We start from the raw sequence: 26,994 nt of genomic DNA on the forward strand, positions 1-26,994 counted from the left end.
ATAGTCAGACTAAAGGTAAACAAAAAACCTTCATCAGCAAAATTTTATATTGGCAAATTTCCAATGAAGTTTATTATACTAAAATAATTGGCAAATTTCCAATTTACATAATTCAAACATAGTGCAGGTGAGATATTTAAATGAGTTTGAATTACCAACCTTACACTGCTTTTAAATAATGTTCTTAACTCAATTATTTGTCTATTAAAATGGAAACCCTAGTTTTTTAACCTTTTTTCCCCTTATTCCTTAAACGAAAAAAAATAATTACCACTTTTTTGACCCCCCCCCTATGATTCATCACCCCCCCTTCCCCCCAAACCAAGCTCAATAACAGCCTTGCCTTTGTGGTATGGTACCTTGTAATACAATTTTAGAGAGATCCATACACTTGAACACAAGTTATTGTCTAGAAACTAAAAAATGCTTATTTTTCACCCCTTTTTAGGCCCCTTATTACTAAACGTTTTGGGCAATTACCACAAAACTCAATTCCAGCTTTCCCTTTGTGAAATGGAACCTTGTAGTAAAATTTCAGAAAGATCCATACACTTACACACAAGTTATTGTCATGAAACTAGAAAAATGCTTGTTTTTTGCCCCCTTTTGGCCCCTTATCCCTAAAATTTCGAGGAAATTAACCCCAAAATCAATCCCATCATCGACCCTTTGTGATATGGAATCTTGTAGTACAATGTCAAAGAGATCCATACAATAACACACAAGTTATGTCTGGAAATTACAAAAATGCTTATTTTCGGCCCCTTTTTGGCCCCTAATTATTTAACTGTTGGTACCATAACCCCCAAAATCAATCCCCACCTTCCTATTGTGTTATTGAACCTTATGGTAAAATTTCATAGAGATCCATTCACTTAAACTAAAGTTAGAGTGCGAAAACCATTGTGTATTCGGACGACGACGACGACGACGACGACGACGACGCCAACGTCATACCAATATACGACCACAAAATTTTTTTGCGGTCGTATAAAAATTAAGAATCTAAATACACGGTTAGATTCGGCATATCAAAGAACCCCAATAATTCAATTTTTGATGAAATCAAACAAAGTTAAATTTTGGACCCTTTGGACCTCAATGTGGACCAATTTAAAAACGGGGCCCAAAATCCAAAAACTTAATACACGGTTAGATTCAGCATATTAAAGAACCCCAAGAATTCAAGAATAAAACCCCATTGAAATTGATCAAGAAATAAGCAATTTATACGAAGTATCTTCTTTTGCACAATACTGTGCAATTGATTATTTCTTGCTACAAATGTATTGCGCAATACTGTACAATTGACAATTTCTTGCTATTGCGCAATATTGTGCTATTGGATATTTCTTGCTATTGCGCAATACTGTGCAATTGAAGATTTCTTGCTATTGCGCAATACTGTGCAATTGAAGATTTCTTGCTATTGTGCAATTCTGTGCAATTGAAAATTTCTTGCTATTGCACAATACTTATTATATAATAATTTACACATCCTGTTTGGTGTGTATCTCCTATCATATCATTATTATTTGCTTTTAAATATAAATCAGAAATAACCAACTTAAAATTTAAAATTTTAAAAGAAAAAAAAAAGGAAAAAAAGAAAAAAAAAAATCCCCCCCCCCCAAATTTTTTGAACCCCCTTATGATTCATCACCCCCAAACTCAATCTCAGCCTTCCCTTTGTGGTATGGTACCTTGCAGTACAATTTCAGAGAGATCCATACACTTGAACACAAGTTATTGTCTGGAAACTAGAAAAATGCTTATTTTTGGCCCCTTTTTGGCCCCCAATTCCTAAACGTTTCGGGCAATTACCCCCAAACTCAATTCCAGCTTTCCCTTTGTGATATGGAACCTTGTAGTACAATTTCAGAAAGATCCAAACACTTACACACAAGTTATTGTCATGAAACTAGAAAAATGCTTGTTTTTTGCCCCTTTTTTGGCCCCTAATTCCTAACATTTTGAGGCAATTACCCCCAAAATCAATTACAGCCTTCCCTTTGTGATATGGAACCTTGTGGTACAATGTCAGAGAGATCCATACACTTACACACAAGTTATTGTCTGGAAGTTACAAAAATGCTTATTTTTGGCCCCTTTTTGGCCCCCAATTCCTTAACTGTTGGTACCATAACCCCCAAAATCAATCCCAACCTTCCTTTCGTGGTATTGAACCTTATGGTAAAATTTCATGGAGATCCATTCACTTAAACTAAAGTTAGAGTGCGAAAACCAATGTGTCTTGGGACACAATTTTTGCGGTCGTATAAAAATATAAGTACATGAAGCTTACTTTAAATGTATAACTTTACATTAACACATGAACACATGTTTCAAAATCTGAAAATAACTATATACCTGGTATAATGGAATATCACAATTTTAAAATCAAGTCCTTCCAATATCAATATACATTATAATATGCAATTTCAATAGTTATATAATACGAAATAAATCGCTTTGCCGAGCGCAGCTGGATACCACGGCAGAGGTCCAACCCTAAACAGTTGGGGCAAAAATGGACACAATATTCGTGCTTGATACAGGTCTAAATTTGGATTGTAATTAAATATTTGACACATAATAGGTTTCTGACACAGAATAACTGTAGTCAAAGAACTTAGAATTGGTTATATGATATGAATTTATATTCAATTTTTTTGCTTTTGAGCAATACACTAGTATGCTGTTGCGAATTGACCCCCCCCCCCCCCCCCCCCCCATACACCTTTCCACAAGTTATTGTCTGGAAACTAGAAAAATGCTTATTTGGGCCCCTAATTCCTAAACTGTTAGGACTATAACCCCCAAAATCAATCCCCACCTTCCTTTTGTGGTTATAAACCTTGTGTTTAAATATCATAGATTTCTATTTACATTTACTAAAGTTATTGTCAGGAAACCAAAACTGACGACAACGACGCGATACCAATATATGACCGCGGTCATATAAAAATGAAGTGGTCATGTTAGATTTCAAACCAAATGATTTTTTATAAACAGGTACATATATATGCCATAACAATGTCTCAGTTATAACCTTGACCAGTTAAAAAAACAATGAAAGGGCTAAATAAAATCAATTCTCTTTTATTGTTTTTTTTTCTGGAATTTAATACTTTGTGAAAGTGAAAAAACATTCAAACCTTTATAGAAAAGAATAATATGGTTACAGTTCACATCTAAATATTATTACATATTGCATAACTGAAAAGTTGTGTGGTTCAAGTGATGGTTGTGAACTACAACGAATTATCACATATTTGTTATGTAAACACTGGGTTTTGCATATGCAATAACCACAGATTTGCTCAGTCATATTTTTGCCCAGGACAAGTAACCGGTTATTTCTGCCCCGAGCAAATAACCGGTTATTGTGCCGTTATTAATGATGTCATAAGCGTTTCTAACAACAATGATGGATGAGGAAGATACTCATAAGTTTGTTAATGTCTATTAAAATGGATTTGTTAAAGAAATAAAGAAAACTAACACTTTAAGAAAATCTGACATTGACATAACAATATTCAGGTACTGTAGTGTTGAACTGTTGGAGAGCTTAGTAATAATGAAATTATTTCAGTTGAGGAAATTCTTTCCATTTTTTTAGCATTTGTATAATATGTGATAAATAGATTATACATGTAACTTGTCCTTTTTCATATGGGCCCCAAAGTATCATCCCTAGACCCATATGAGCCCTTGGCTAGCTCCTTGGGCTAATATGGGATTCTAAGATGTTGAAGATTGACATGTGACATCACTATGCCATTTTCCTGGCAAAGGAAATATAACTACTTTAAATTAGTGGCAACAAAGGGTTAAGGTTCATCATTACAAATGGACAAATATGGCTGTATTTACACCTCAAAAACTACTCTGTGTACAGACTTACCTGTGAGGTTTGAAATGTTTTAAGGCCTGACATCCACTAGATATATAAAAGTTAAATGCACTTTGTGTTTCAATAAGATAAAATGTTTTTTTTTGGATTTTGATAGGCATTTTTTTCTGTTCCTGCAGAAGGTGCAAAAATATATTTAACTAAGTTGGGTAAATTTTTGAGATGCTCACTCTCAGGTAACAACTGTATTGCATTGTATTGATTGTCCTTGATTGGCATGGACAATAGATATCTACACAACAATAGGTAAGTTATTAAAAGGGTGTAACTGAGTGGACAGTATCAAATGTAATTCAGGTGTTTGTTTATTTTCACACAGCAGGAACGAAAAAAAAAATGCCCATCAAAATCCAAAAAAGATTTTATCTTATTGAAACACAAAATGCATTTAACTTTTATATATCTTGTGGATGCCAGGCCTTAAAACTTTTCAAACCTCACAGGTAAGTCTGTACACAGAGTAGTTTTTTAGGTGTAAACTCAGCCATATTTGTCCATTTGTTATGATGAACCTTAATGTGAAAACTATGTAAAGCATTCAAAGTCAATGAACCATGAATGAAGCTGCATGGCCAAATAACCTCTATGGAAATGAAAAATGCCAATGTTTAAGAAACTGCATACCACATGTAATTGACTTATTAAACATTATTAACCAACTTACTACAATATGTATAGAAATGCCCATGCTTTATAAAAGGAAAATTTCGACAACTGGTCATTATGAACGAAGAAATTGCTACAGCCAAGCATTACGAAATCTCAGTCATGCATTACTAAATCACACCCGTGCATTACGAAATCACAGCCATGCATTATGAACAGATGAAACAGGACATCGATTAAATCAAAATGTCGTTTATTTCTTCAAATAAGTGACAACTTTTAAAAAAATTTTTTTAACTTAATATCATAAAAAAAAGTTTAAATGATCATGATGATGTTCAGTGTTTTGTAACGACTTGAAACAGAAATATTACACAGCCTTTTTCGAGTACGACTTTCGATTATTATCAAAATTTCATTTCCGTTAATCAATTATCAGAACGCAGACTACTCAGAGTAAGAATAGTTAAACTGTCTGATTTATTCTTCCCAGCTACTTTATATTTGCTAGATGAAATGAATTGCAATAGCATAAAATAAAGTACTTGGATGAGAAATCAGAAATTACATCTGACAATGTTTACCAAAAATCCATCGTGAATGCGAAAAGACAAGTTCAGCTATGAATTCCTGTATCTTCTTCACGGTAAGATTCTTACTCTTTGTTTAATCGAAGAATTAAAACCATTTACGATAATAAAAGTGTTATGAACTGGCTTTTTTTTGTATTGGTCCTGTTATAGATTCACGGTTAGCTGTATTTGGATCCGAGACTCGAAGACTGTTCTTGAATAAAGTTGCCTTAGTTGGTTAATAAAAGTATCAATATATGGACTTTTTCATATTGGCCCTGTAACATGCCCTTGGTATTAATAATGGCCTCGGACAGTTGTAATGGCCCTAGGTGCTGCCTCAGGGCCATTAGAACCATCCTTGGTCATTATTAATACCTCGGGCATGTTATAGGGCCAATATGAAAAAGTCCATACATAAATACTACATTGTATATTATTGCATCGGATATTATGCGGATTTTCCACAACCTGAACCTGTTTTTGTTAATTTTTTAAATGAAATCCCTGAAATTAAGCGTATGAACATGTCTCTGGTTTAACCAAAAGCAGCAGTAAAATCAGAAATGATGGCGACCACAAACAGAGGCGGATTTCCAGAACTTGGCAGAAGCTATTGGGAGTATTGCGTAGTTTTAGTCAGATAATTTTCGGTATTTTTTTTACTTCTGCCCGAGTATCATAGAACAAAAAAAGTGTATGTGCATTTTGCCTGTTTATCAAAATATATCTTAGCTTATCATCGTCATCATGACATGATCGTTCTAAATTTTCGTTTAAAAAGTGCAAAGTTAGAAAGAAGCCATGTTTATTTACCTCAACGGCTCAACAGAGGTGGAAAAAAAGGGAGACAATATGTATCTGTCTAAATATGTATCTGTCTGCCAATATAGGCACACCTCCACTAGTTGGGAGTAATGGAATTATTAATCCTCAAACAACAATTAGTTTATTTTGTAGATCTTTGTACATTCACAATCTATTATTAAAAAAATCCGTTTTCCATCAATAAAATGTAAAAGTAAAATTGAGAATGGAAATGGGATATATGTCAAAGAGACAACAACCCGACCAAAGAGCAGACAACAGCCGAAGGCCACCAATGGTATTTATACAACACACTGTATCCACTAGATCAATGTCATTAATGTCTCTCAGTTTAGTGGGATTTACCATTTAACCCTATGCAGGGATATACTTTTAAGTGTAAAAAGAAAAAAATCCAAACAGTCTCATATATCACTAATTAGTATACCGTAAGGATCCAGAAGAATTTGAATATTATAAAATTGGTAACTAGAATCAGAACCCGAATTTTTATTTTTTTTTTTAATTAAAAACTTTTGAGTTTGGCAATATTCGAATTACTTCTTGAATTACGTAGGTGGAGAAATGTTAACTTTCAAATTCTAAAGTTACTGGTAAGGTCTTTATATATAATACTGAATTATTGAATTCTGCAGAATAGCATGCCATAAATGATCCGCTATGATAAATCATTTTGTAAAAAAAAATCTGGGACAAATACGTAATGACTTTAAACTTCTAGTAGTACATGTATTCAACCATAACTTGATTTTCAGTGTTATGGAATACGAATACGAAAGTTTTATTTTGATTCGGTTCACATATAACAATACAAACATTTAAGCTCTTAAGAGCTTTTTACCGAATATAAAGTAACACAAACACAACATTAAAACACACAACATGCAGACAGGATATATACCAGCACAGGCATATTGAAATACATGCAAAGCACTACTAAAATATATATCTAAAGCCAAAGCTGAAGCACAACTAAAATGCACAACTAAAATTAAGCACAAATAAAATATAGCACACATGCAAAAATTTAAGGCATAATAACATGTTAGAGCAACTTCTAAAATATGAAAAAGCTTATCTACAAGCAGAACAACAACATTTTGAACCATTCCAAGACTGTATAAGGCTCTTAAATTGAGAAAAACTGTTTTCAGTCCTGAAATGGTCAGGTAGGCTGTTCCACAGAGTAGCAGCTGCAAATTTAAAACTTTTCTTTCCAAACTGTGTAGTTTTTACATGTAGTATATCCAGTATATTACTATACCTGAAAGAATATTTACAATCTTTTACATTTAATAAATCATGTAAACTAAACATAATTACACATTGTGCTAATTTATTGACTATATTAAAAGTTTCAATTGCCATTGATCTTTGTCTTTTAATATGCAGCTACTTTTTTACTTGCAACTTTCCATTTACACTCAGTGACATAAAATCATTTTGTAGATTATGTCTCAAGGAATACATAGAATTAATCAGATGTATTTTTTTTCAGTCAGAAGAAAAGATGAAACATAGAATCTGTATGAATAAAAGAATATAAATTGGGTCTAATTTACTTGTAAAATAAATGCTTGATAAGCATAACATGATATCCGAGATAGGTATGTTTTTATGCCGTGTATCACGAGAGCGTCCAAATGCTTTCTTTAATGTCTATAATTTAGTTGCTTGATTTCCAGTTTAGGACAAGAACGCCTCAGTGACCGGTGACTGTTGTCTGGGTATCTGACAGTATTTTCACCCCAATAAACTGCATGGTCTTAGATTGTGGTTATACAGTGCTTTAGGACCATTATGATAGCTGCTATTCAGCTATTGATAGCTGCTATTCAGCTATTGATAGCTACTATTCAGCTATTAGTATTAAATAGTAGTAAAACCCTAAAGCCACTGGTCTTTTTCTGTTGGTTCATTGGCTCTTCCAAGTATATATTCTCCTGTTCCACTTGGTCCTTGACACTGACAAAAGCCAGCGGCAAATGTTACTACTGGTGAGTCAGAATACTGTTTTTTTCACGGGTCTTCGACAACCTGTTTGCTTGCTAGGGTCAAATTACCAAGAGGCAATCATTTATCTTATTTGTAGCCTATAATTGTTTACTTTTTACACATTGTGACTTGGATGGAGAGTTGTCTCATTGGCACTCATACCACATCTTCTTATTTCTATTTACTTACGAGGTACCTGATGTAGTATTCAGTTAGTGATTTTTTTTTGCAGATGATTCCAAAAGTATTTTTTTCTCCTAACTAGGAAGATGACCAACAGCAACAAAGCAACAACATTTACATAAAGATTTAGCCGAATAGATAAATTGAAGTACGCAAAGTAAAAACCATCTTTCGATGCTACTTACTGTACAACTGTAAAGGTATGCACTTTCGTCCGAATAACAATGATTCTAGATATGTACAATGCTAGATATCTCAAAATGCCGGACTATGTACAAATATCAACAGTCACTCAGAAAACTTGGGAGTTACGTTTGAGAGAAATCCCAAGTTCGAAAAATATTAGTAATTGTGTTAATAAAGCCAAGTGTGTTATCGCTATGATTAAGCTAGACATACAAGTTTATATTTCGCCTGTTGTTAGCCCATTGCACTGCTCAATTTATAGCCACCGTAACTGAAAAAGATATCCGTAAAAAAGGAAACATTCAACGTAGGGCTACAAACTTGTGGATTCAGTTAAAACAACAAAATATGAGGAAAGATTAAAAATATTCGTGGCTTTCCTTCTCTTGAATATAGACGTGATAAATACGGTATGCTGCAAGTTTATTAGGCTATTGCATGGTATAGATGATATTACATGGCATTATGCTTACAATGTCAACAAATCAAACTAGTAAGTTAGCAAAGAAGAGATCTAATAGAAAGCCATAATACTTTTTCACTGCGAGATGTGGACAAAATTGAAACAGCTTATCTGAATCTTCTGTCACTGCAAATTCTATTAATACATCTGAGAGTTGTTTGAATGGAGGAGTTCGGAACCAAAACCCCTTCATAATTTAAGACTGGCACTTCAGACAATTTACCTAGTAAAATATTTAATGTATTTATATGTGTTATTCGTGGTTAATTATGATTAAGTAGTTTCATTATGTGTCATCTTAAAAAGAAATGAAGAAAAAAACATTTTTAGATTTGCAAGATTTTTTTAAAACACACGCCTACATGCAACATTTATCACAAGGAAAATTGTTAATTAAAAAGCGTGAGGCAACAAAAATGTCAGTGACTAAATCGTTGAGCAGATCGATGTAACAATGTATACAGGTTATGAAACAAAAAGACTGACTATAGCTTGCCGTCATCTCCATCAATGAGGATATATATATATATTTACAAATACATGTTTTAAAGTTACTGATCACAAATAAGATACTACAGAATGGACGCTCTTGTCACCTGAATAACTGTTGATGTTTAATGAAGTCCTTCCAACAGATTCAATCCAGACACATATAGCTGGCTGACAACCTAACTCAGTAAAGTATATGAGTTTTGTAATAACTGTCAGCAGCTGCTTCTCAGTATTCAATGTAATTTGTTCAGTCAAACATTAAACACATGTTTTTAAATGTTTAAATGTTTTGTTTGTTATTAGACGACTTAACAACCCAATATTAAATATATTATATTGTAATATTCTGTTTTACAAAGAGTTGCTTTCCGCTGCTCCTCGTTATTAGTTCTTCTCAATTTTATTTTTGTTTTTGTTTCTGGTATTTTGTGATATTTACTCAATATATTTGTTGATTATAAGTCGAGGTGTTTTCCATTCTTTGTCCTGAAAATTTCCATATCAAACTAGTACTTTCACATATTCAAATATGACTTCTGAATTAATAGTGATGTATTAGGGTTTTACAAGAGTCAAATGTCAACTTCAATTTAACACGACCCGTTACCACCGATTGTTTTAAAAGATAGAGATATGTGGTACGATTAACAATAAAGATAACTATCCATTAAAAGGACAAAGATACTAGTGTGACAAAATTACAGGTCACCATACGGCCTTCAACGATGAGCAAATCCCAACAAATAATTAAAGCAGACAGTAACTAAGGATATCCCGATGATTAGATTCAGGCACTTGGCATGGGGATATCCCGATGATTAGATTCAGGCATTTGGCAAGAGAAAATGAAAGCAAACCTGAAAAATTGTGAAAAAGAAAATACGAGCAACGACAAAAATGGGAATCACCATAATCAGTACACGGAGAAAAAAAAAAGATATAGGATAAAAATAGTTGCACTGCATAGACGACACGACCCCACTGATTATAAACTATTCTTTCGAAAATCTTTGTACAATGACCATTCAGCGTTTAAGTTGAATTATTTCAGACTTAGTTTGTAACCCGGATTTGTTTCCTCTCAATCGATTTATGACTTTTGAACACTGGTATACTACTGTTGCCTTTATTTAATTACACGTCATGCAACGTAAAACCAAGAATTTATATAGTATACAAATCCTTAGTAAAATCGTACCCTCAATTAAACTATCTCGATTAATAAAATAACGATGAAAGAGAAAAGAAAGAAACAATATTTGTCGTATTTGATACATAAGTTTACGGAATGATAAACAAATCTGAAATTTTATTGAATAGACTGAAGTATTTAGCTTACTTTTGAGTTTTTGGTAAATATAACGCCTTAAATTTGTGGGTTACGTTAAAGTCTGTTTGGTCTATAATTGACACCGTGGCTGCTTTAAACGCAAGACCGACCGTTTTCAATATATAATACAAATTCATATAAACATGTTTACAGTTTGAAATACAGGATAAGACTGCCTTCGCAACTGTTAACTAAATTGTTCATTTCTTAAAAACTAATAGGCAAGTGTTCTTTAAAAAATATATATCATTATTGTCCAATATTATACAAGAAATAAACGGAATAGTGTCCTCAGACCAACCTTCGTGAAAAAGCGATAATTGCTTCTTTGAAGATGACACGTATAATAATACTGTCTTTCGCACTTTTAAGTGACATTGGATTAAGTTGTTAATCCTTGAAATCAATAATCGAATTCGGCATTTAAAATGTAAAGACACATTTGAAATACATTGATATACAATTTAAAACCATAGTGATGCGAATATTTAAACCCTTTTTGAATTCTTACAAAAAGTTCCTCAACGTCACTTTTTCCCGGTTATATAAACTCTAAACCAATCTATTCGAATAAGTTCTCCAAAACTCACACCGAGAAAAAAATTCTCATTTTCAAAATTTGTTTCAGCCTGTTACTTATATAAAAGCAATATGATAAACACAGCAAAGAGGAGGAAATGTGAATACAATGAATTAAAACGAAATTAAAGCACAAAAGGGAAAAGACACACAATGAAATGGAAACCAAAAATCGAATCATGAATACAGGAAAAAATATGATAATAAAATAACAGAAAAACTAAATCTGAAATAAAAAAAAAAACCTCAAGAATATCGCATATGGAAAAATTGATAAGAAAAGCACATCACGAAATCATACAAAAACAGATGAACAAAGAAAATGAAATGAAACTGTCAATGTACATGTAATACGTTTAGCAAGCAAAAATAACTCAATCAATATAAGTTGATTACGAACAATGAACTATAATAAAAGAAATGAAAAATAGTGAAAAAGTGATATCACGAATAACAGTCAGAATAATATGAACAAAAAATCAAAACAATTAAAATACAAGTATAATGAGGAGAGAAAAAAAAAACTGTTATTCGATCAACTCTTTAACAATGTCTCCTGTTCAAGAAAATGACGGAATAAATCAGTAAAAGATTGTACAAATATCGGGTACGTATCAAATCCTTGATAAACTATGGAAATTGTTATCAAAATGTCAAAGATGTGCTAATAAAACGTTTTAAAGAATAGTAAGGTATATATCTATATTACCTTAGCTGTATTTGGCAAAACCTTTCGGAATTTTGAGTCCTCAACGCTCTTCAACTTCGTTCTTTATTTTGCTTTTTTAACTTGTTTGATTCGAGCGTCACTGATGAGTCTTTTGAAGACGAAATAAGAGTCTGGCGTACAAAATTTTTATCATGGTATCTATGATGAGTTTATTTATAGATTTTTTAAGACTATGTTTTCGGTGGTGTCTTCCTGCTATTCCTACATTTTAAAATACGGATTTCTTCTGTTCCTACAAACAAAGTACACTAGGTGTTGTTATAAAGTAATTTGCTGTTTTAGCAATTTAAATCTAATTGATGTACAGGTAAATAAGTGCACCATTTGTTTACTTATTTATGAGGAATTATGATTTTAAAGATTAAACAAATGTTTGCATTGCAGAGAATAAAATAAAAGATCCAATATAGAAATATGAAAAGTGATGAGGAAAATTCAGAAATAAAAAAAATACAATCTGAAATATATATGTTACACAATATTTTTGAAGATAAATGTACTATTAAATGAAAATTAATGAAATTAATTGATCAAATAAGAATTGTGAAATTATATCGTCTGATGAACTTCATTGTATATGGACCGTAATCTTAATAGAAACAAAGCAAAAGTATAAGCTGGAATATAGATACAGCCAAATTTAAACTACACTTCATAACACTTAAACAGTAAGATAGACCTTGCACACTATGCAGATGCTACATGCATCGCACCTATGACCCATAGATAGGACCGATTCATGTACCGGTATTAGCCCCAGATCACAATGACTTTATATAACACTGATTTTGTGATAAATTCTTATATATATTTATAAAATATTCACAAGTTTTGTTAATTCTCTAGTGACTCAAGTAGCATGCTTCGTATCGAACTTATATTCTTGCTTTAATATATGGACCTATTTTATGATAATATATCATATCTAAACATATCATGTTGTCTTGTAACTTTGAGAAGTTTTTTCTCTCATGTATAGGAAAATAGGTTTATTGTTGCGCTTAAAGTATTTTATGCTGCTTAAATAATGCTTACATCATTGTGTTAGTAAAATCTATTTTTTTAGGGACTTTATACCAATTGGTTTTGATTTACGTGTATATTTGATAGATTCACTCAATAACTAAGACTTTCATTACACGAGGAAATAAACACAAAATTTTTTAAAAATAAGATAAAACAGAATAAAGATACAGGACAATTTCAATAAGACAAGAATATGTATTTGTTAGAATTTTTTTAATACTAAAATACTTTCAAATTGGACATTGATGAAAACTAAAGGTTTTAAAAACTGTAATTAATCATGCCATGATATAAGACGTCCGACGCCCTGTTTTGTCGGTGAATTCGTTAGGACCGAGAGACTGTTGTGACGTCCAACTACTTCATAGCACAGTCTATAGAGAAAACTGAAATTTTCGACCCAGAATTGAGGCACAAAGTTTTGTCTAGAAATCGAAATAGTCCATTTCAGTCAGTTCTTCAGTTTACTTTTAATGACATCATTGTTATAAGAATACTTAATATACTGTGTATACGATGATGATAAATGATATGATTATAAAATGGAACACCACAGCAACATAAGCAATGGACAATACAAGAACCCGAATAATTAGCAATAACAATTGTAGTTATAATATCATATTGTCGACAACATGCAAAAATTCTATTCTTGCAAATTTTGATAAGAATGAAGGCATTTTGATACATAGGTTCGTCTAATAAACAAACAACAGAACCAAATGATTAGTCAGACGAAAGTACGTAGCACAATTATCAATCAGCACTGCACTGAAAATATGGTGTCGAGTGGGCGATTAACTGAGATAACATAAGAAACGGTTAATGATGTTTATCTTTCATCAGCAACAATAAGGATCAAACTTAGTAATCTCAAGTAGATCCTCCTTCAGATAAGTTTCTGGAATTAACAAGTATAAACAATATAGAAAATATTGACAATTTTACCAGCGAAAGAATTACTTCTTAATTGTGTATTCACATGTAAACTTATGGAATTATAATCCCTCTATCTTAGTTCTTATAATATAATATCTCAGATATTTTTACGGAAGGATTTTTATATACGAGTCTAGTATTTATTAAAATGCTGTAACCAATACTTTTAATATTACTTACGGTACGCATCGTCCACACTCAAATAAATCTTGAATAGATACAGTCATTATGACAACACCGAAAAGACGTTTATCAAAAGGATAATAAAAAATGAATCACATATTGAACAATAATGATTGAAATACCATCAGCTATTTTTTAGAATATCAAATATAATAATTCAACTCATAATTAACGATGCAAATATAGTAATTTAATGTTACAATACCTAGCTAATACGAATCGAATCTGTCACACAAATCGTAAACATATTACTTACATACTGCGTAAATTTATACTAATTATTGTAAAGACTGACTGACTGTATAACGAACTAATAATATTATGATTGAGAGGAGGGGCGGTAATTTGTTTTGTAATGATCTATTTATAAAATTAGAAATCCAATCGAATGAAAATGCAAGTACAGAAAAGAAGAGGTAGACAAACTTATTTAGGCAACTTTTTAAGTGCCAGACAATTGAAAAGATATGGATACACATTCAAGATATGGTTCATTACTATAGCTACTTGAACCCTGTCGAGATAAAAAAAAAATGTACTATTTTTAAAAATGGGTATTTCCGTAATGTTGAAATACTCTATTACGGACGGGATTGGTGATTTAAGGTCTTCAGGTAAGGTTTTTACTTTTTTAACATTTTTCGTTTTAAGTTTTACTATTCTTTTCAACGAGAAGTATCGTTTTATTTCCTCTAGTTTTATATATTTGTAAATATATAAGGTTTGAAGAGATATATAAATAAAACCATCTAATGTCACGTGTTCTTTAATTAGAACCTTGCAATACTGCATGACTTTTCATTTTCTAAATGATGAAACTTTCTTTTATTTTTGTTTCATTCCACATAGATAAATTAAATAATTAATGATATGGATAAATTAAAAAAAAAGTAACCAGAAGCGATTTTGAAAATGATACACTCAGTTACGTATCTATTTTAAAGTTTTAATTTACACTATTTATCTAACCTAACATAAGTTGGTTAGATTTTGAATATTTTCAGAAAAAAGTAGAAATTTCGAGAAATTCATAGAATGTATATATATATATATATATATTATATATCGGAAGTTCGTATACATATTCATATTCATGCTTGTTGGATCCTGTTAAAACAAGTATATATACGCAGTACATGTAGTACTTTACGTTGACATTATCACTGTAAGTCATATTGCACCATTTTATGAAAATATATATGAATGATTGACACATTATATTATAAGAACTCAGATTAATAGATTCTAGTTTTGTAAGTTTACATGTTAAAACTAAAAAGTAAACACTCGATCGTCGGAATTATTCATGGACTGGTATTTTCATTTCATTGGTTAGAATAGAAATAATTTCTAAATTATATATCTTTGTTAATTCCAGAAACTGATTAGAATGAAGATCCTCTTGAGATTACTAGGTTTGATCATTATCGTTGCTGAAGTAAAGGTAAACATCTTAGAATTTCGTTTTTACTGATTCAAGTTTTATCTCTTTTACTCATGTTAAATCATCCCTCCCAACATATTTTCAATGGAATGCAGTTTAAAATTTGTTTTTTATGTCTATTTAATGCCACGGTTCTGTCATTTGTTAATACAATCTACATATCATAACCGCCCTCAAAGTCATCCAAATTTGAATTGTCCCTTGTTGTGGTATTCCATTTTTTTTTATTAATAAAGTTTATTTATTTCATATATTAACATCGTATACATGGCATAATAAGTATTCTTACAAAGCGATGTCATTAAATGAAATAAATATCCTGCATAGAGGCCAGACTATGCATACATGTGTATTTGACGTTTTTCTTTCGAGAATACGAGGGTATGTAGAAGTGATGTCATGTATATTTTGCTATTTGTGTTTGCCTTCATTGTATGGAGAGATCTGCAATTTTCTAAGGATTCGTTGCAAAAGGTGTAAAAAATTTATATAGGTAGGCATTTAAGGTAAATGAATAGGATAGGTAAGAAACTCTAAACACAAGTACTATTTTGGCGTTATCTTGTTTATAATACTTTATTCTTAAAAAGTACATTCTTGGAAACTCTTGTTTTAAATTATCAAAATCTGTCATATTGCATTAACATAATATTAGGAGATATTATATTGTTAAGTTGGTGAACTTAGATTTAATTGAAATCAGATACTTGTAAAGATTTGGTTTAAACGTGGCCATGTGTCATCCTGTTTTTTACACTATAAAAATTCACGTGACATTACCATATAAATACCACCTTGTGATTTTAAAGTCACCTCTACTTGCATATTTTTTTGTCACTGAAATAAACACAATTACTTACGAAGAGGGTATTATCATAATAAAAGAATGCCTTTTGGACCGTAGCTAGTACATTGCAGTACTGAGTGACCGAAATTGATAATGATCTTGCCTGCGGCTCGATTATTACTAATGTTTCTTTCAATAATACAATCCCTTTGGCACCCTATATGTATCACGATAATGCCCACATGATAAGTATTTTCAGTACTCTTTAATTATTAATAAAACAGAAGTTTAATTCATACCTGTCTGACGTATCGTACGTTTGAAACTTGTTTGAAACTTTTTATTCCACTAAAGACCTCGTGTGAGGCATTATAGTTCAAACAAACAATTTAAACAAACACAATGCATGGACAAACATATGTACATATACAGAAGTGTGAAGGAAATAAAATCACTCAAATATAGCCATTATAATTGTAAAGAATTTGGTACCTATGGAACATGATTCAAATTGGATTATTTCCCTTTTACCACAAAATTACTCAAACGTACAAATGCATTATAAGGAATATGACAGTTGCTTTCCATCCGTTTGATGTGTTTGAGCTTTTGATTTTGCCACTTGATAAGGGACTTTCCGTTTTGAATTTTCCTTGGAGTTCGGTATTTTTGTTACTTTACTTTTCATAAGTATGCCTGATAGATCCGACACGTAAGTTATATAACATGATTCGAATGGGATATCTCCCTTTTTCCAGAAAAAACCTCAATCAATAATAATTTTAAAATTACATGTGTGAGATAGGTTAGATATTTAATTAAAGTATCAGTTATGGTAAAAGTCTCGACGTCTGTATAAGGTAAATACCCGAGACATATAAACACATGGAAGAGTTAAATTACTTTTTCAACCCTCAACCCTCCACTCTTGAACTAATAAAAGTTTCACAGAAAAGTGTACAATATGAATCAATATATGCAAACCACTTAACTGTACGATACATGTATAATAGATAAGAACCACAAAAATAAAGCTTGCGGTTACTGAAAGCACGCTCAAAGTATTACTTTTGCTTATATTGAAATCATGCTATACGGCTTGCACTCGTATACCAGCGTTCGTACTTAGTAGTAGGTTCAAAACAGCAACGTCATGCACAGTGTTGAATGCGTTTTGTAAGTGAAGGAATTGTGAAAGTATATATATATATACTGCTTATGAAAAATTTCAATCTTATTGGTCAATTATCTGACCATAAAGACTCAATCACGACCAGACTAAAATTTATTTAAAAATCGAATGAGTTTTTTTTTTGTAATTTCATTGTGGATGTAAAAGTATTGACCGAAGCACATTTTGTTTAAAGCGCCGAAGCGCTACATACTAAAAGAGGGACGAAAGATACCAGAGGGACAGTCAAACTCATAGATCGAAAACAAACTGACAACGCCATGGCCAAAAATAAAAAGACAAATAGACAAATAATAGTACAGATGAAACAACATAGAAAACTAAAGACTAAGCAACACGAACCCCAACAAAAACTGGGGGTGATCTCATAATAAAATATGCCCCAGAAAATTTAGATAAAAACACCCAAACAATTCTTATAATGACATCTTTATGCTACAACTATGAAAATACGAGCTGTATGAAGCTATCGTTTATTTTCACATGCATTGTTGTGACGTTGGCATGAAGAGTACATACAATCATGAATGTTGCGTTTTATTGGGAAATAAAATATAGAATTGGAATAATCTCGATTGCTGTCTAACATATACATGAAAAAATTAAATATGTTCCTTCCGGTTAAAATTTGAAAAATAAGTGTAGAGGAGAGGCGCATATGAAGTAAAAAAAAAAAAAACAGGTAAAAATAAAGAAAAATAAAAAAATTATTTAAGCAATTTAATTGGAAATATCTGTAACACAGAAAATAATAAGAGGATGGGTACGATTCTTCGAGTGCTTGTTAACAGCACATGAATTAACAAGCTTTTCAAAGATTATTCCAAACCTGAAAAAAAAAACTTAGACAACTCCCTGTTGGGGTCAAGTTCTGGCAAAACAAAGGGCATTGGTAACGAACTGATAAAGGGAAAAGTTCGAAATGGTACATTTTGAAATTTTGATATTACTTTTTAAAGAAGTCATAAAAATGCTGTATTTGAAGAGTTTACGATGGTTTAAACATATCTCTATAATAAAGTTTTTTTGCACAAAACATTGTTTAAACAGAGCACCAGTTAGCTTTAGCTGATTTTCGAATAAAAAAAATGTGTCATTTCAGAACCTGGATTGGAATAAATGTCAAAAAGTTCTATAGATCGATTTCTTTCAATGTACATTGCTGTTGTTAACTGCTAGACAACTATTTCAATAAACTTTACTCGGTGTATTACGAATGAACGGATTGACTGACTTAAAAATCATAAGCAGAATAAAATCTATAATATGCCAAAATGACTGAACCATAAATTGACTCCTTATAGGAGTTATTGCCCCTATACCAATATTATCAAAATGAAGATTAAGCAGCAATTATTCAACATTTTTAAATTTACTTTTACGAAAGACGCGTCTGGCGAACTAAACTTTAATCCTGTTATCTATCTTATTTTATTTACAAACACTTGGTCGATGCCACTGCAGGTGGAGGTCCTTCCCCGAGGATATCACCAGCCCAATAGTTAGCACTTCTGTGTTGATTTTAAATGTTTACAAAACTTGGTATCTTCGAAATACTAAGGATATTCTTCCCCAGTAATAGATTACCTTAGCTGTATTTGGCAAAACCTTTGGAAAGTTTTGGTCCTCAATGCTCTTCAACTTCGTACTTTATTTTGCCTTTTTAACTTTTTTGATTCGAACGTCACTGATGAGTCTTTTTGTAGACAAAACACGCGTATGGCCAACTAAATTTGAACCCTGGTATCTATGGTTAGTTTATTTCTAATTGAAAACGTGACCAAAGCTTCATGCAGATATTGACATTATCTACGTTTTGGAAAAGTTTAAAAAACCGATGATTGTCTTACATTGGATGAAAAGCTATCATTTTCACAATTTGATCTGATTTGATTCATTGAGATAAAAGATGACATTTCAAATTTATTTTTTAGATTATAAATTGTTCCCCGAAAGTTTGTGGTGCAGGACAGGTCATGAGACAGTCATTTTCTGGGAATTTTATATGTTGTAACACAGTTATATGCCAGCAAGGTTTGTCTTTTTCACATGTTTTTTTTAAAAATTTAGACTGTGTTTTATTGCAAATTGAATACAAGTATTTATTTTAGTATTATAGAATGCAATGATAAATTCTATATTAATTAACATTAAAACAAATAATCGGTCGCTTTATTTTTAAGACTTTTGGAACTATAGTGCGGAATTTACATGAAAAAGAACAGCAGCTCTAAGGTAACCCTCCACAGTTATTGTGAAATATAATTCCTTTTTTTGTGTATCTATGGGAACATTCTGCATTTATTAGTCCCCTACCGACAAAGTCGAGGGAGACTTTAGGTTTGCACTCCGTCCGTCTGTCCATCCATCAGTCCGGCAAATCAGTTTTCAACACTTTTTTCTTCGTGCTTGAATTCATAGATTTGTATGAAATTTATATCATAGGTTTATATCATCAGGGTCTTTAACGAGTTCAAAAATCAGTGCAGATCAATTATTTTGAAAAGAGTTATGCTCCTTGGAAATATTGATTATATGGAAAACTGCATTGTTAGCACTCTCATATGTTGCCAGAATTTTATGAAACTTATATCATAGGTTTATATCAGCAATGTATTTGACACTTTCGAAAATAAGTTCTGATTAAATATTTTTATCGAGTTATGACCCTTGGAAATATTAATTATATATCACATTGCATTTGCTCTGAAGCCTTCATTTCTCTAAGATATTAATAAAAAGGTTTAAAGAAAAAAACAAGTTTTTTTTAAATTATTGCCCTTGTACCTTGGATAGATAAAATATGTGCAACGCGGGGACATTGGAACTTTGTTCTTTTATAAATCTATATATATATATATATGTACCAAATGAACATAAAAAAAATTAGAGTATATCGCTTCATATTTTCGTAAAATTGAATCAAAAAGTTCGTGCGACAAAAAAAACTGGAAAAAAAAACATTACAATAATTTGTGGACCAATGTCTATTATGTATAGGAAAATACGGATTGTCTTATAGAAAACAGCCAATAATGCATACATTACACAATCTTGATGTTCATATAAACCAACTATGATGGCTATATTAATCTTCAGCTATCCAAAAATGAATTTTATTGCACAATAGCTTTCATATTTGAAAAATCCACCGGGGGCAAAATGCGAAACTACACATCTAACTGTGGAGTGCTTCCTTAATATGAATTGTTTCCCCTCTGCTTCCACTTTTAATGGATTTTTCTGTGTCCTGCTAGGTGAGATGATTAAAATGATATCTTATTTCTAAAAATTACTTAAAATTACTACATCTATCTTTTTCAGCTCAGAAATATGATTTTTGTGATTACCACCATGGTCACGATACCTGTAGGAACTGTCCAGAAGACACATACCATTTAGACATAATCAATACTGCTGAAATGACCAATATCATAGATCCATGTATACCGAAACCTACATGTGAGCAGCGTAAGTCAAAAGTTTCTAGCTTAAACTACTAATTTAATTCTTTAACACTTTAGCTGAAGTGATTTACATCTATATTCTTACAAAGTGTGTTGTTAAAATAACAAAGAGATGTTGAATGATTATCTATCAGGGTCCAAAATGGCGGGAATGTAAACAACTTTATGTCAACTTGCGGCCCACAACAATGAGAAATAAGAATACCGTAAAGTTAGCTATCAAAATCCCCGATTTGACCAAACATGTTCAAACGAGAAAACCAATGGTCCGATTTTTTATACGACCGCAAAAAAATTTTTGTGGTCGTATATTGGTATGACGTTGGCGTCGTCGTCGTCGTCGTCGTCGTCGTCGTTGTCGTCGTCGTCTTGCGTCGTCCAAAGACACATTGGTTTTCGCACTCTAACTTTAGTTTAAGTGAATGGATCTCTATGAAATTTTACCACAAGGTTCAATACCACAAAAGGAAGGTTGGGATTGATTTTGAAGGTTATGGTACCAACAGTAAAGGAATTAGGGGCCAAAAAGGGGCCAAACATAAGCATTTTTGTAACTTCCAGACATAACTTGTGTTAGTGTATGGATCTCTCTGACATTGTACCACAAGTCTCCATATCACAAAAGGAATGCTGGGATTGATTTTGGGGGTAATTGCCTCAAAATTTTAGGAATTAGGGGCCAAAAAAAGGGGCAAAAAACAAGCATTTTTCTAGTTTCATGACAATAACTTGTGTGTTAGTGTATGGATCTTTCTGAAATTGCACTACAAGGTTCCATATCACAAAGGGAAAGCTGGAATTGAGTTTGGGGGTAATTGCCGAAACGTTTAGGAATTGGGGGCCAAAAAGGGGCCAAAAATAAGCATTTTTCTAGTTTCCAGACAATAACTTGTGTTCAAGTGTATGGATCTCTCTGAAATTGTACTGCAAGGTACCATACCACAAAGGGAAGGCTGGGATTGATGATGGGGGTAATTCCCTCAAAATTTAAGTAATTAGGGGCCATAAAAGGACAAAAAAAGAAGCAAATTTACTAGTTTCAGGACAATAACTTGTGTGTAAGTGTATGGATCTTTATGAAATTGTACTGCAAGGTTCCATATTACAAAGGGAAAGCTGGGTTTGAGTTTGTGGGTAATTGTCCTAAACGTTTAGGAATTTAGGGCCAAAAAGGGGCCAAAAAACAAGTATTTTTCTAGTTTCCAGACAATAACTTGTGTTCAAGTGTATGGATCTCTCTGAAATTGTACTACAAGGTACCATACCACAAAGGAAAGGCTGGGATTGATTTTGGGGGTAATTCCCTCAAAATTTAAGTAATTAGGGGCCATAAAAGGAAAAAAAAACAAGCATTTTTCAAGTTTCAGGACAATAACTTGTGTGTAAGTGTATGGATCTTTATGAAATTGTACTACAAGGTTCCATATCACACAGGGAAAGCTGGAATTGAGTTTCAGGGTAGTTGCCCAAAAAGTTTAGGAATTAGGGCCAAAAAGGGGCCAAAAATAAGCATTTTTCTAGTTTCCAGACAATAACTTGTGTTCAAGTGTATGGATCTCTCTGAAATTGTACTGCAAGGTACCATACCACAAAGAGAAGGCTGGGATTGAATTTGGGGTTAATTGCCTAAAATTTTTAGTAATAAGGGGCCATAAAAGAGCAAAAAAACAAGCATTTTTCTAGTTTCAGGACAATAACTTGTGTTTAAGTGTAAGGATCTTTATGAAATTGTACTGCAAGGTTCCATATCACAAAGGGAAAGCTGGGTTTGAGTTTGTGGGTAATTGCCCTAAACGTTTAGGAATTTGGGGCCAAAAAGGGGCCAAAAAACAAGCATTTTTAAAGTTTCCAGACAATAACTTGTGTTCAAGTGCATGGATCTCTCTGAAATTGTGCTGCAAGGTACCATACCACAAAGGGAAGGCTGGGATTTATTTTGGGGGTAATTCCCTCAAAATTTAAGTAATTAGGGGCCATAAAAGGACAAAAAAACAATCATTTTTCTAGTTTCAGGACAATAACTTGTGTGTAAGTGTATGGATCTTTATGAAATTGTACTACAAGGTTCCATATCACACAGGAAAAGCTGGAATTGAGTTTCGGGGTAGTTGCCCAAAAAGTTTAGGAATTAGGGCCAAAAAGGGGCCAAAAATAATCATTTTTCTAGTTTCCAGACAATTACTTGTGTTCAAGTGTATGGATCTCTCTGAAATTGTACTGCAAGGTACCATACCACAAAGAGAAGGCTGGGATTGATTTTGGGGGTAATTGCCTCAAAATTTTAGTAATTAGGGGCCCTAAAAGGGCAAAAAACAAGCATTTTTCTAGTTTCAGGACAATAACTTGTGTTTAAGTGTAAGGATCTTTATGAAATTGTACTGCAAGGTTCCATATCACAAAGGGAAAGCTGGGTTTGAGTTTGTGGGTAATTGCCCTAAACGTTTAGGAATTTCGGGCCAAAAAGGGGCAAAAAAACAAGCATTTTTCTAGTTTCCAGACAATAACTTGTGTTCAAGTGCACGGATCTCTCTGAAATTGTGCTGCAAGGTACCATACCACAAAGGGAAGGCTGGGATTGAGTTTGGGGGTGATGAATCATAAGGGGGTTCAAAAAAATTGGGGGGGATTTTTTTTTCCTTTTTTTTCTTTAAAATTTACCATTTTAAATTGGTTATTTCTGATTTATATATAAAAGTAAATAATAATGATATGGTTTGAATAGATAAATAAAATTTTTATACGACCGCAAAAAAAATTTTGTGGTCGTATATTGGTATGACGTTGGCGTCGTCGTCGTCGTCGTCGTCGTCGTCGTCGTCGTCGTCGTCGTCTGGCGTCGTCCGGCGTCGTCCGAAGACACATTGGTTTTCGCACTCTAACTTTAGTTTAAGTGAATGGATCTCTATGAAATTTTACCACAAGGTTCAATACCACATAAGGAAGGTTGGGATTGATTTTGGGGGTTATGGTATCAACAGTAAAGGAATGAGGGGCCAAAAAGGGGCCAAAAATAAGCATTTTTGTAACTTCCAGACATAACTTGTGTGTTAGTGTATGGATCTCTCTGACATTGTACCACAAGGTTCCATATCACAAAAGGAATGCTGGGATTGATTTTGGGGATAATTGCCTCAAAATATTAGGAATTAGGGGCAAAAAAAGGGGCAAAAAAACAAGCATTTTTCTAGTTTCATGACAATAACTTGTGTGTAAGTGCATGGATCTTTCTGAAATTGTACTACAAGGTTCCATATCACAAAGGAAAAGCTGGAATTGAGTTTGGGGGTAATTGCTGAAACGTTTAGGTCTTGGGGGCCAAAAAGGGGCCAAAAATAAGCATTTTTCTAGTTTCCAGACACTAACTTGTGTTCAAGTGTATGGATCTCTCTGAAATTGTACTGCAAGGTACCATACCACAAAGGGAAGGCTGGGATTGAGTTTGGGGGTGATGAATCATAAGGGGGTTCAAAAAATTTGGGGGGGGGATTTTTTTTTTTCCTTTTTTTTTCTTTTTTTCCTTTTTTTTTCTTTTAAAATTTTCCATTTTAAGTTGGTTATTTCTGATTTATATTTAAAAGCAAATAATAATGATATGGTAGGAGATACACACCAAACAGGATGTGTAAATTATTATATAATAAGTATTGCGCAATAGCAAGAAATTTTCAATTGCACAGTATTGCACAATAGCAAGAAATCTTCAATTGCACAGTATTGCGCAATAGCAAGAAATCTTCAATTGCACAGTATTGCGCAATAGCAAGAAATATCCAATAGCACAATATTGCGCAATAGCAAGAAATTGTCAATTGTAAAGTATTGCGCAATAGCTAGAAATATTCAATTGCACAGTATTGTGCAAAAGAAGATACTTAGTATAAATTGCTTATTTCTTGACCAATTTCAATGGGGTTTTATTCTTGAATTCTTGGGGTTCTTTAATATGCTGAATCTAACCGTGTATTTAGTTTTTGGATTTTGGGCCCCGTTTTTAAATTGGTCCACATTGAGGTCCAAAGGGTCCAAAATTAAACTTTGTTTGATTTTATCAAAAATTGAATTATTGGGGTTCTTTGATATGCCGAATCTAACCGTGTATTTAGATTTTGGATATTGGACCATAATAGGTGAATGTCCAATTTAAAATTTTTAAGTTCTTAGACCACATTCATTCTGTGTCAGAAACCTATGCTGTGTCAAATATTTAATCACAATCCAAATGTAAAGCTGTATCAAGCTTGAATGTTGTGTCCATACTTGCCCCAACTGTTCAGGGTTCGACCTCTGCGGTCGTATCAAGCTGCGCCCTGCGGAGCATTTTATTTTAAGTTCTTAGACCACTTTCATTCTGTGTCAGAAACCTATGCTGTGTCAAATATTTAATTACAATCCAAATTCAGTGCTGTATCAAGCTTGAATGTTGTGTCCATACTTGCCCCAACTGTTCAGGGTTCGACCTCTGCGGTCGTATCAAGCTGCGCCCCAGCGGAGCATTTTATTGGATTTTGGGCCCCGTTTTTAAATTGGTCCACATTGAGGTCCAAAGGGTCCAAAATTAAACTTTGTTTGATTTCATCAAAAATTGAATTATTTGGGTTCTTTGATATGCCGAATCTAACAGTGTATTTAGATTCTTAATTTTTGGTTGAAGGTTCCGTTTTCAAATTGGTCTACATTAAGGTCCAAAGGGTCCAAAATTAAACTTAGTTTGATTTTAACAAAAATTGAATTCTTAGGGTTCTTTGATATGCTGAATCTAAACATGTGTTTAGATTTTTGATTATGGGCCCAGTTTTCAAGTTGGTCCAAATCGGGGTCCAAAATTAAACTTTGTTTGATTTCAACAAAAATTGAATATATGGGGTTCTTTGATATGCTGAATCTAACCATGTATTTAGATTTTTGATTTTTGGGCCCCGTTATCAACTTTGTCCACATTGAGGTCAAAAGGGTCCAAAATTAAACTTTGTTTGATTTCATCAAAAATTGAATTCTTGGGGTTCTTTGATATGCTGAATCTAACCATGTATTTAGATTTTGGATATTGGACCATAATAGGTGAATGTCCAATTTAAAATTTTTAAGTTCTTAGACCACATTCATTCTGTGTCAGAAACCTATGCTGTGTCAAATATTTAATCACAATCCAAATGCAAAGCTGTATCAAGCTTGAATGTTGTGTCCATACTTGCCCCAACTGTTCAGGCTTCGACCTCTGCGGTCGTATCAAGCTGCGCCCTGCGGAGCATTTTATTTCAACTGTTTTGATTCCAGCGCCACTGATGAGTCTCATGTAGAAGAAACGTGCATCTGGCGTACCAAATTATAATATTGGTATATTTGATGAGTTTGCATAACATGTCAATTGACGAAAACACAAATATGACAGACAGAAGCCATCGACAATCTCTAAATTAAAAGCTCCTGTTACTTTGTATATGCAATTTATTGTTGCTTACCACTTAAACAATGAAATTAATTCAATTGTAAAAAATATTCAATGTAGCAAATTTTCCTTAAATTAATTTTTGTCACAATTGAACATGGAACATCTTTTTATGCCCCTGCCGTAGCGGAGGCGGTATTAGTTTTACCCTTGTCCATCTGTACGTCCTTCTGTACGTCCGTCCGTACGTCCGAACGTCCTGAAATTGGTTTCTCTTCTCTAACTTTAGATTGCTTCAACCAAAGGTTATGAAACTTATACACAATGCTTATTACCACAAAACGCAGATCAAGTTTGAATTTAAGTGGCGTTACTTTTACATTTCTAGAGTTATGCCTCTTTACAAAAGGAAAAAAATGCTGAATTTTTCATTTCCGTTCTCTAACTTAAGTTTGCCTCAACCAAATGTTATGAAACTTATATACAATGCTTATTACCACAAAACCAAGATCAAGTACGAATTTGGGTAGCGTCACTTTTACCGTTCTTGAGTTATATATCTCTTTATAACGTTATATGCAAGCGGCGGCATCATCTGTGTCCCATAGACACATTCCCCATTTATTTGGTAATGAACTCGATATTTGTAGAAATGATATTTAAATATATCTTTTTGATAATGACTACGTT

The 26,994-nt window shown here is 32.6% G+C and overlaps 2 protein-coding genes and 1 long non-coding RNA gene across 17 annotated transcripts in view; 1 reads left to right on the forward strand and 2 right to left on the reverse strand.

Moving 5' to 3' along the window:
- The window catches only part of LOC127720111 (uncharacterized), a 61,551-nt gene extending 58,848 nt beyond the window's left edge, over positions 1–2,703 (reverse strand). Inside the window, exon 1 of one of the 2 annotated variants that reach the window (XR_007990628.1) lies at positions 2,188–2,703. This is a non-coding gene — a long non-coding RNA (uncharacterized LOC127720111). Of the gene's footprint in view, positions 1–843; positions 1,273–2,187 lie in introns of those variants that run through there. The other variant, XR_007990629.1, reaches the window with a different exon arrangement.
- Positions 1–14,293, reverse strand: part of LOC127720104 (uncharacterized) — a 65,679-nt gene extending 51,386 nt beyond the window's left edge. For both annotated transcript variants that reach the window (XR_007990617.1, XM_052226513.1), the window contains exon 1: positions 14,234–14,293. The gene's annotated coding sequence lies outside the window, so the exon portion shown is untranslated. The remainder of the gene's footprint in view (positions 1–14,233) is intronic.
- A 97-nt stretch (positions 14,294–14,390) lies between these two features.
- The window catches only part of LOC127720107 (uncharacterized), a 36,795-nt gene continuing 24,191 nt past the window's right edge, over positions 14,391–26,994 (forward strand). For 5 of the 13 annotated variants that reach the window (XR_007990621.1, XR_007990619.1, XR_007990620.1 and 2 more), the window contains exons 1-4: positions 14,392–14,642; positions 15,407–15,472; positions 19,386–19,485; positions 20,776–20,922. Coding sequence is in view for 6 of the 13 variants with exons in the window: in XM_052226520.1 (XP_052082480.1) it covers positions 15,419–15,472; positions 19,386–19,485; positions 20,776–20,922 (301 nt within the window). In the remaining 7 variants the exon portion in view is untranslated. Of the gene's footprint in view, positions 14,643–15,034; positions 15,194–15,406; positions 15,473–19,385; positions 19,486–20,775; positions 20,923–26,994 lie in introns of those variants that run through there. The other 8 variants (XR_007990625.1, XR_007990623.1, XR_007990624.1 and 5 more) reach the window with 5 other exon arrangements.

Source organism: Mytilus californianus, unplaced genomic scaffold (assembly GCF_021869535.1).
Source record: "Mytilus californianus isolate M0D057914Y unplaced genomic scaffold, xbMytCali1.0.p SCAF_11, whole genome shotgun sequence".
Taxonomy (NCBI): domain Eukaryota; kingdom Metazoa; phylum Mollusca; class Bivalvia; order Mytilida; family Mytilidae; genus Mytilus; species Mytilus californianus.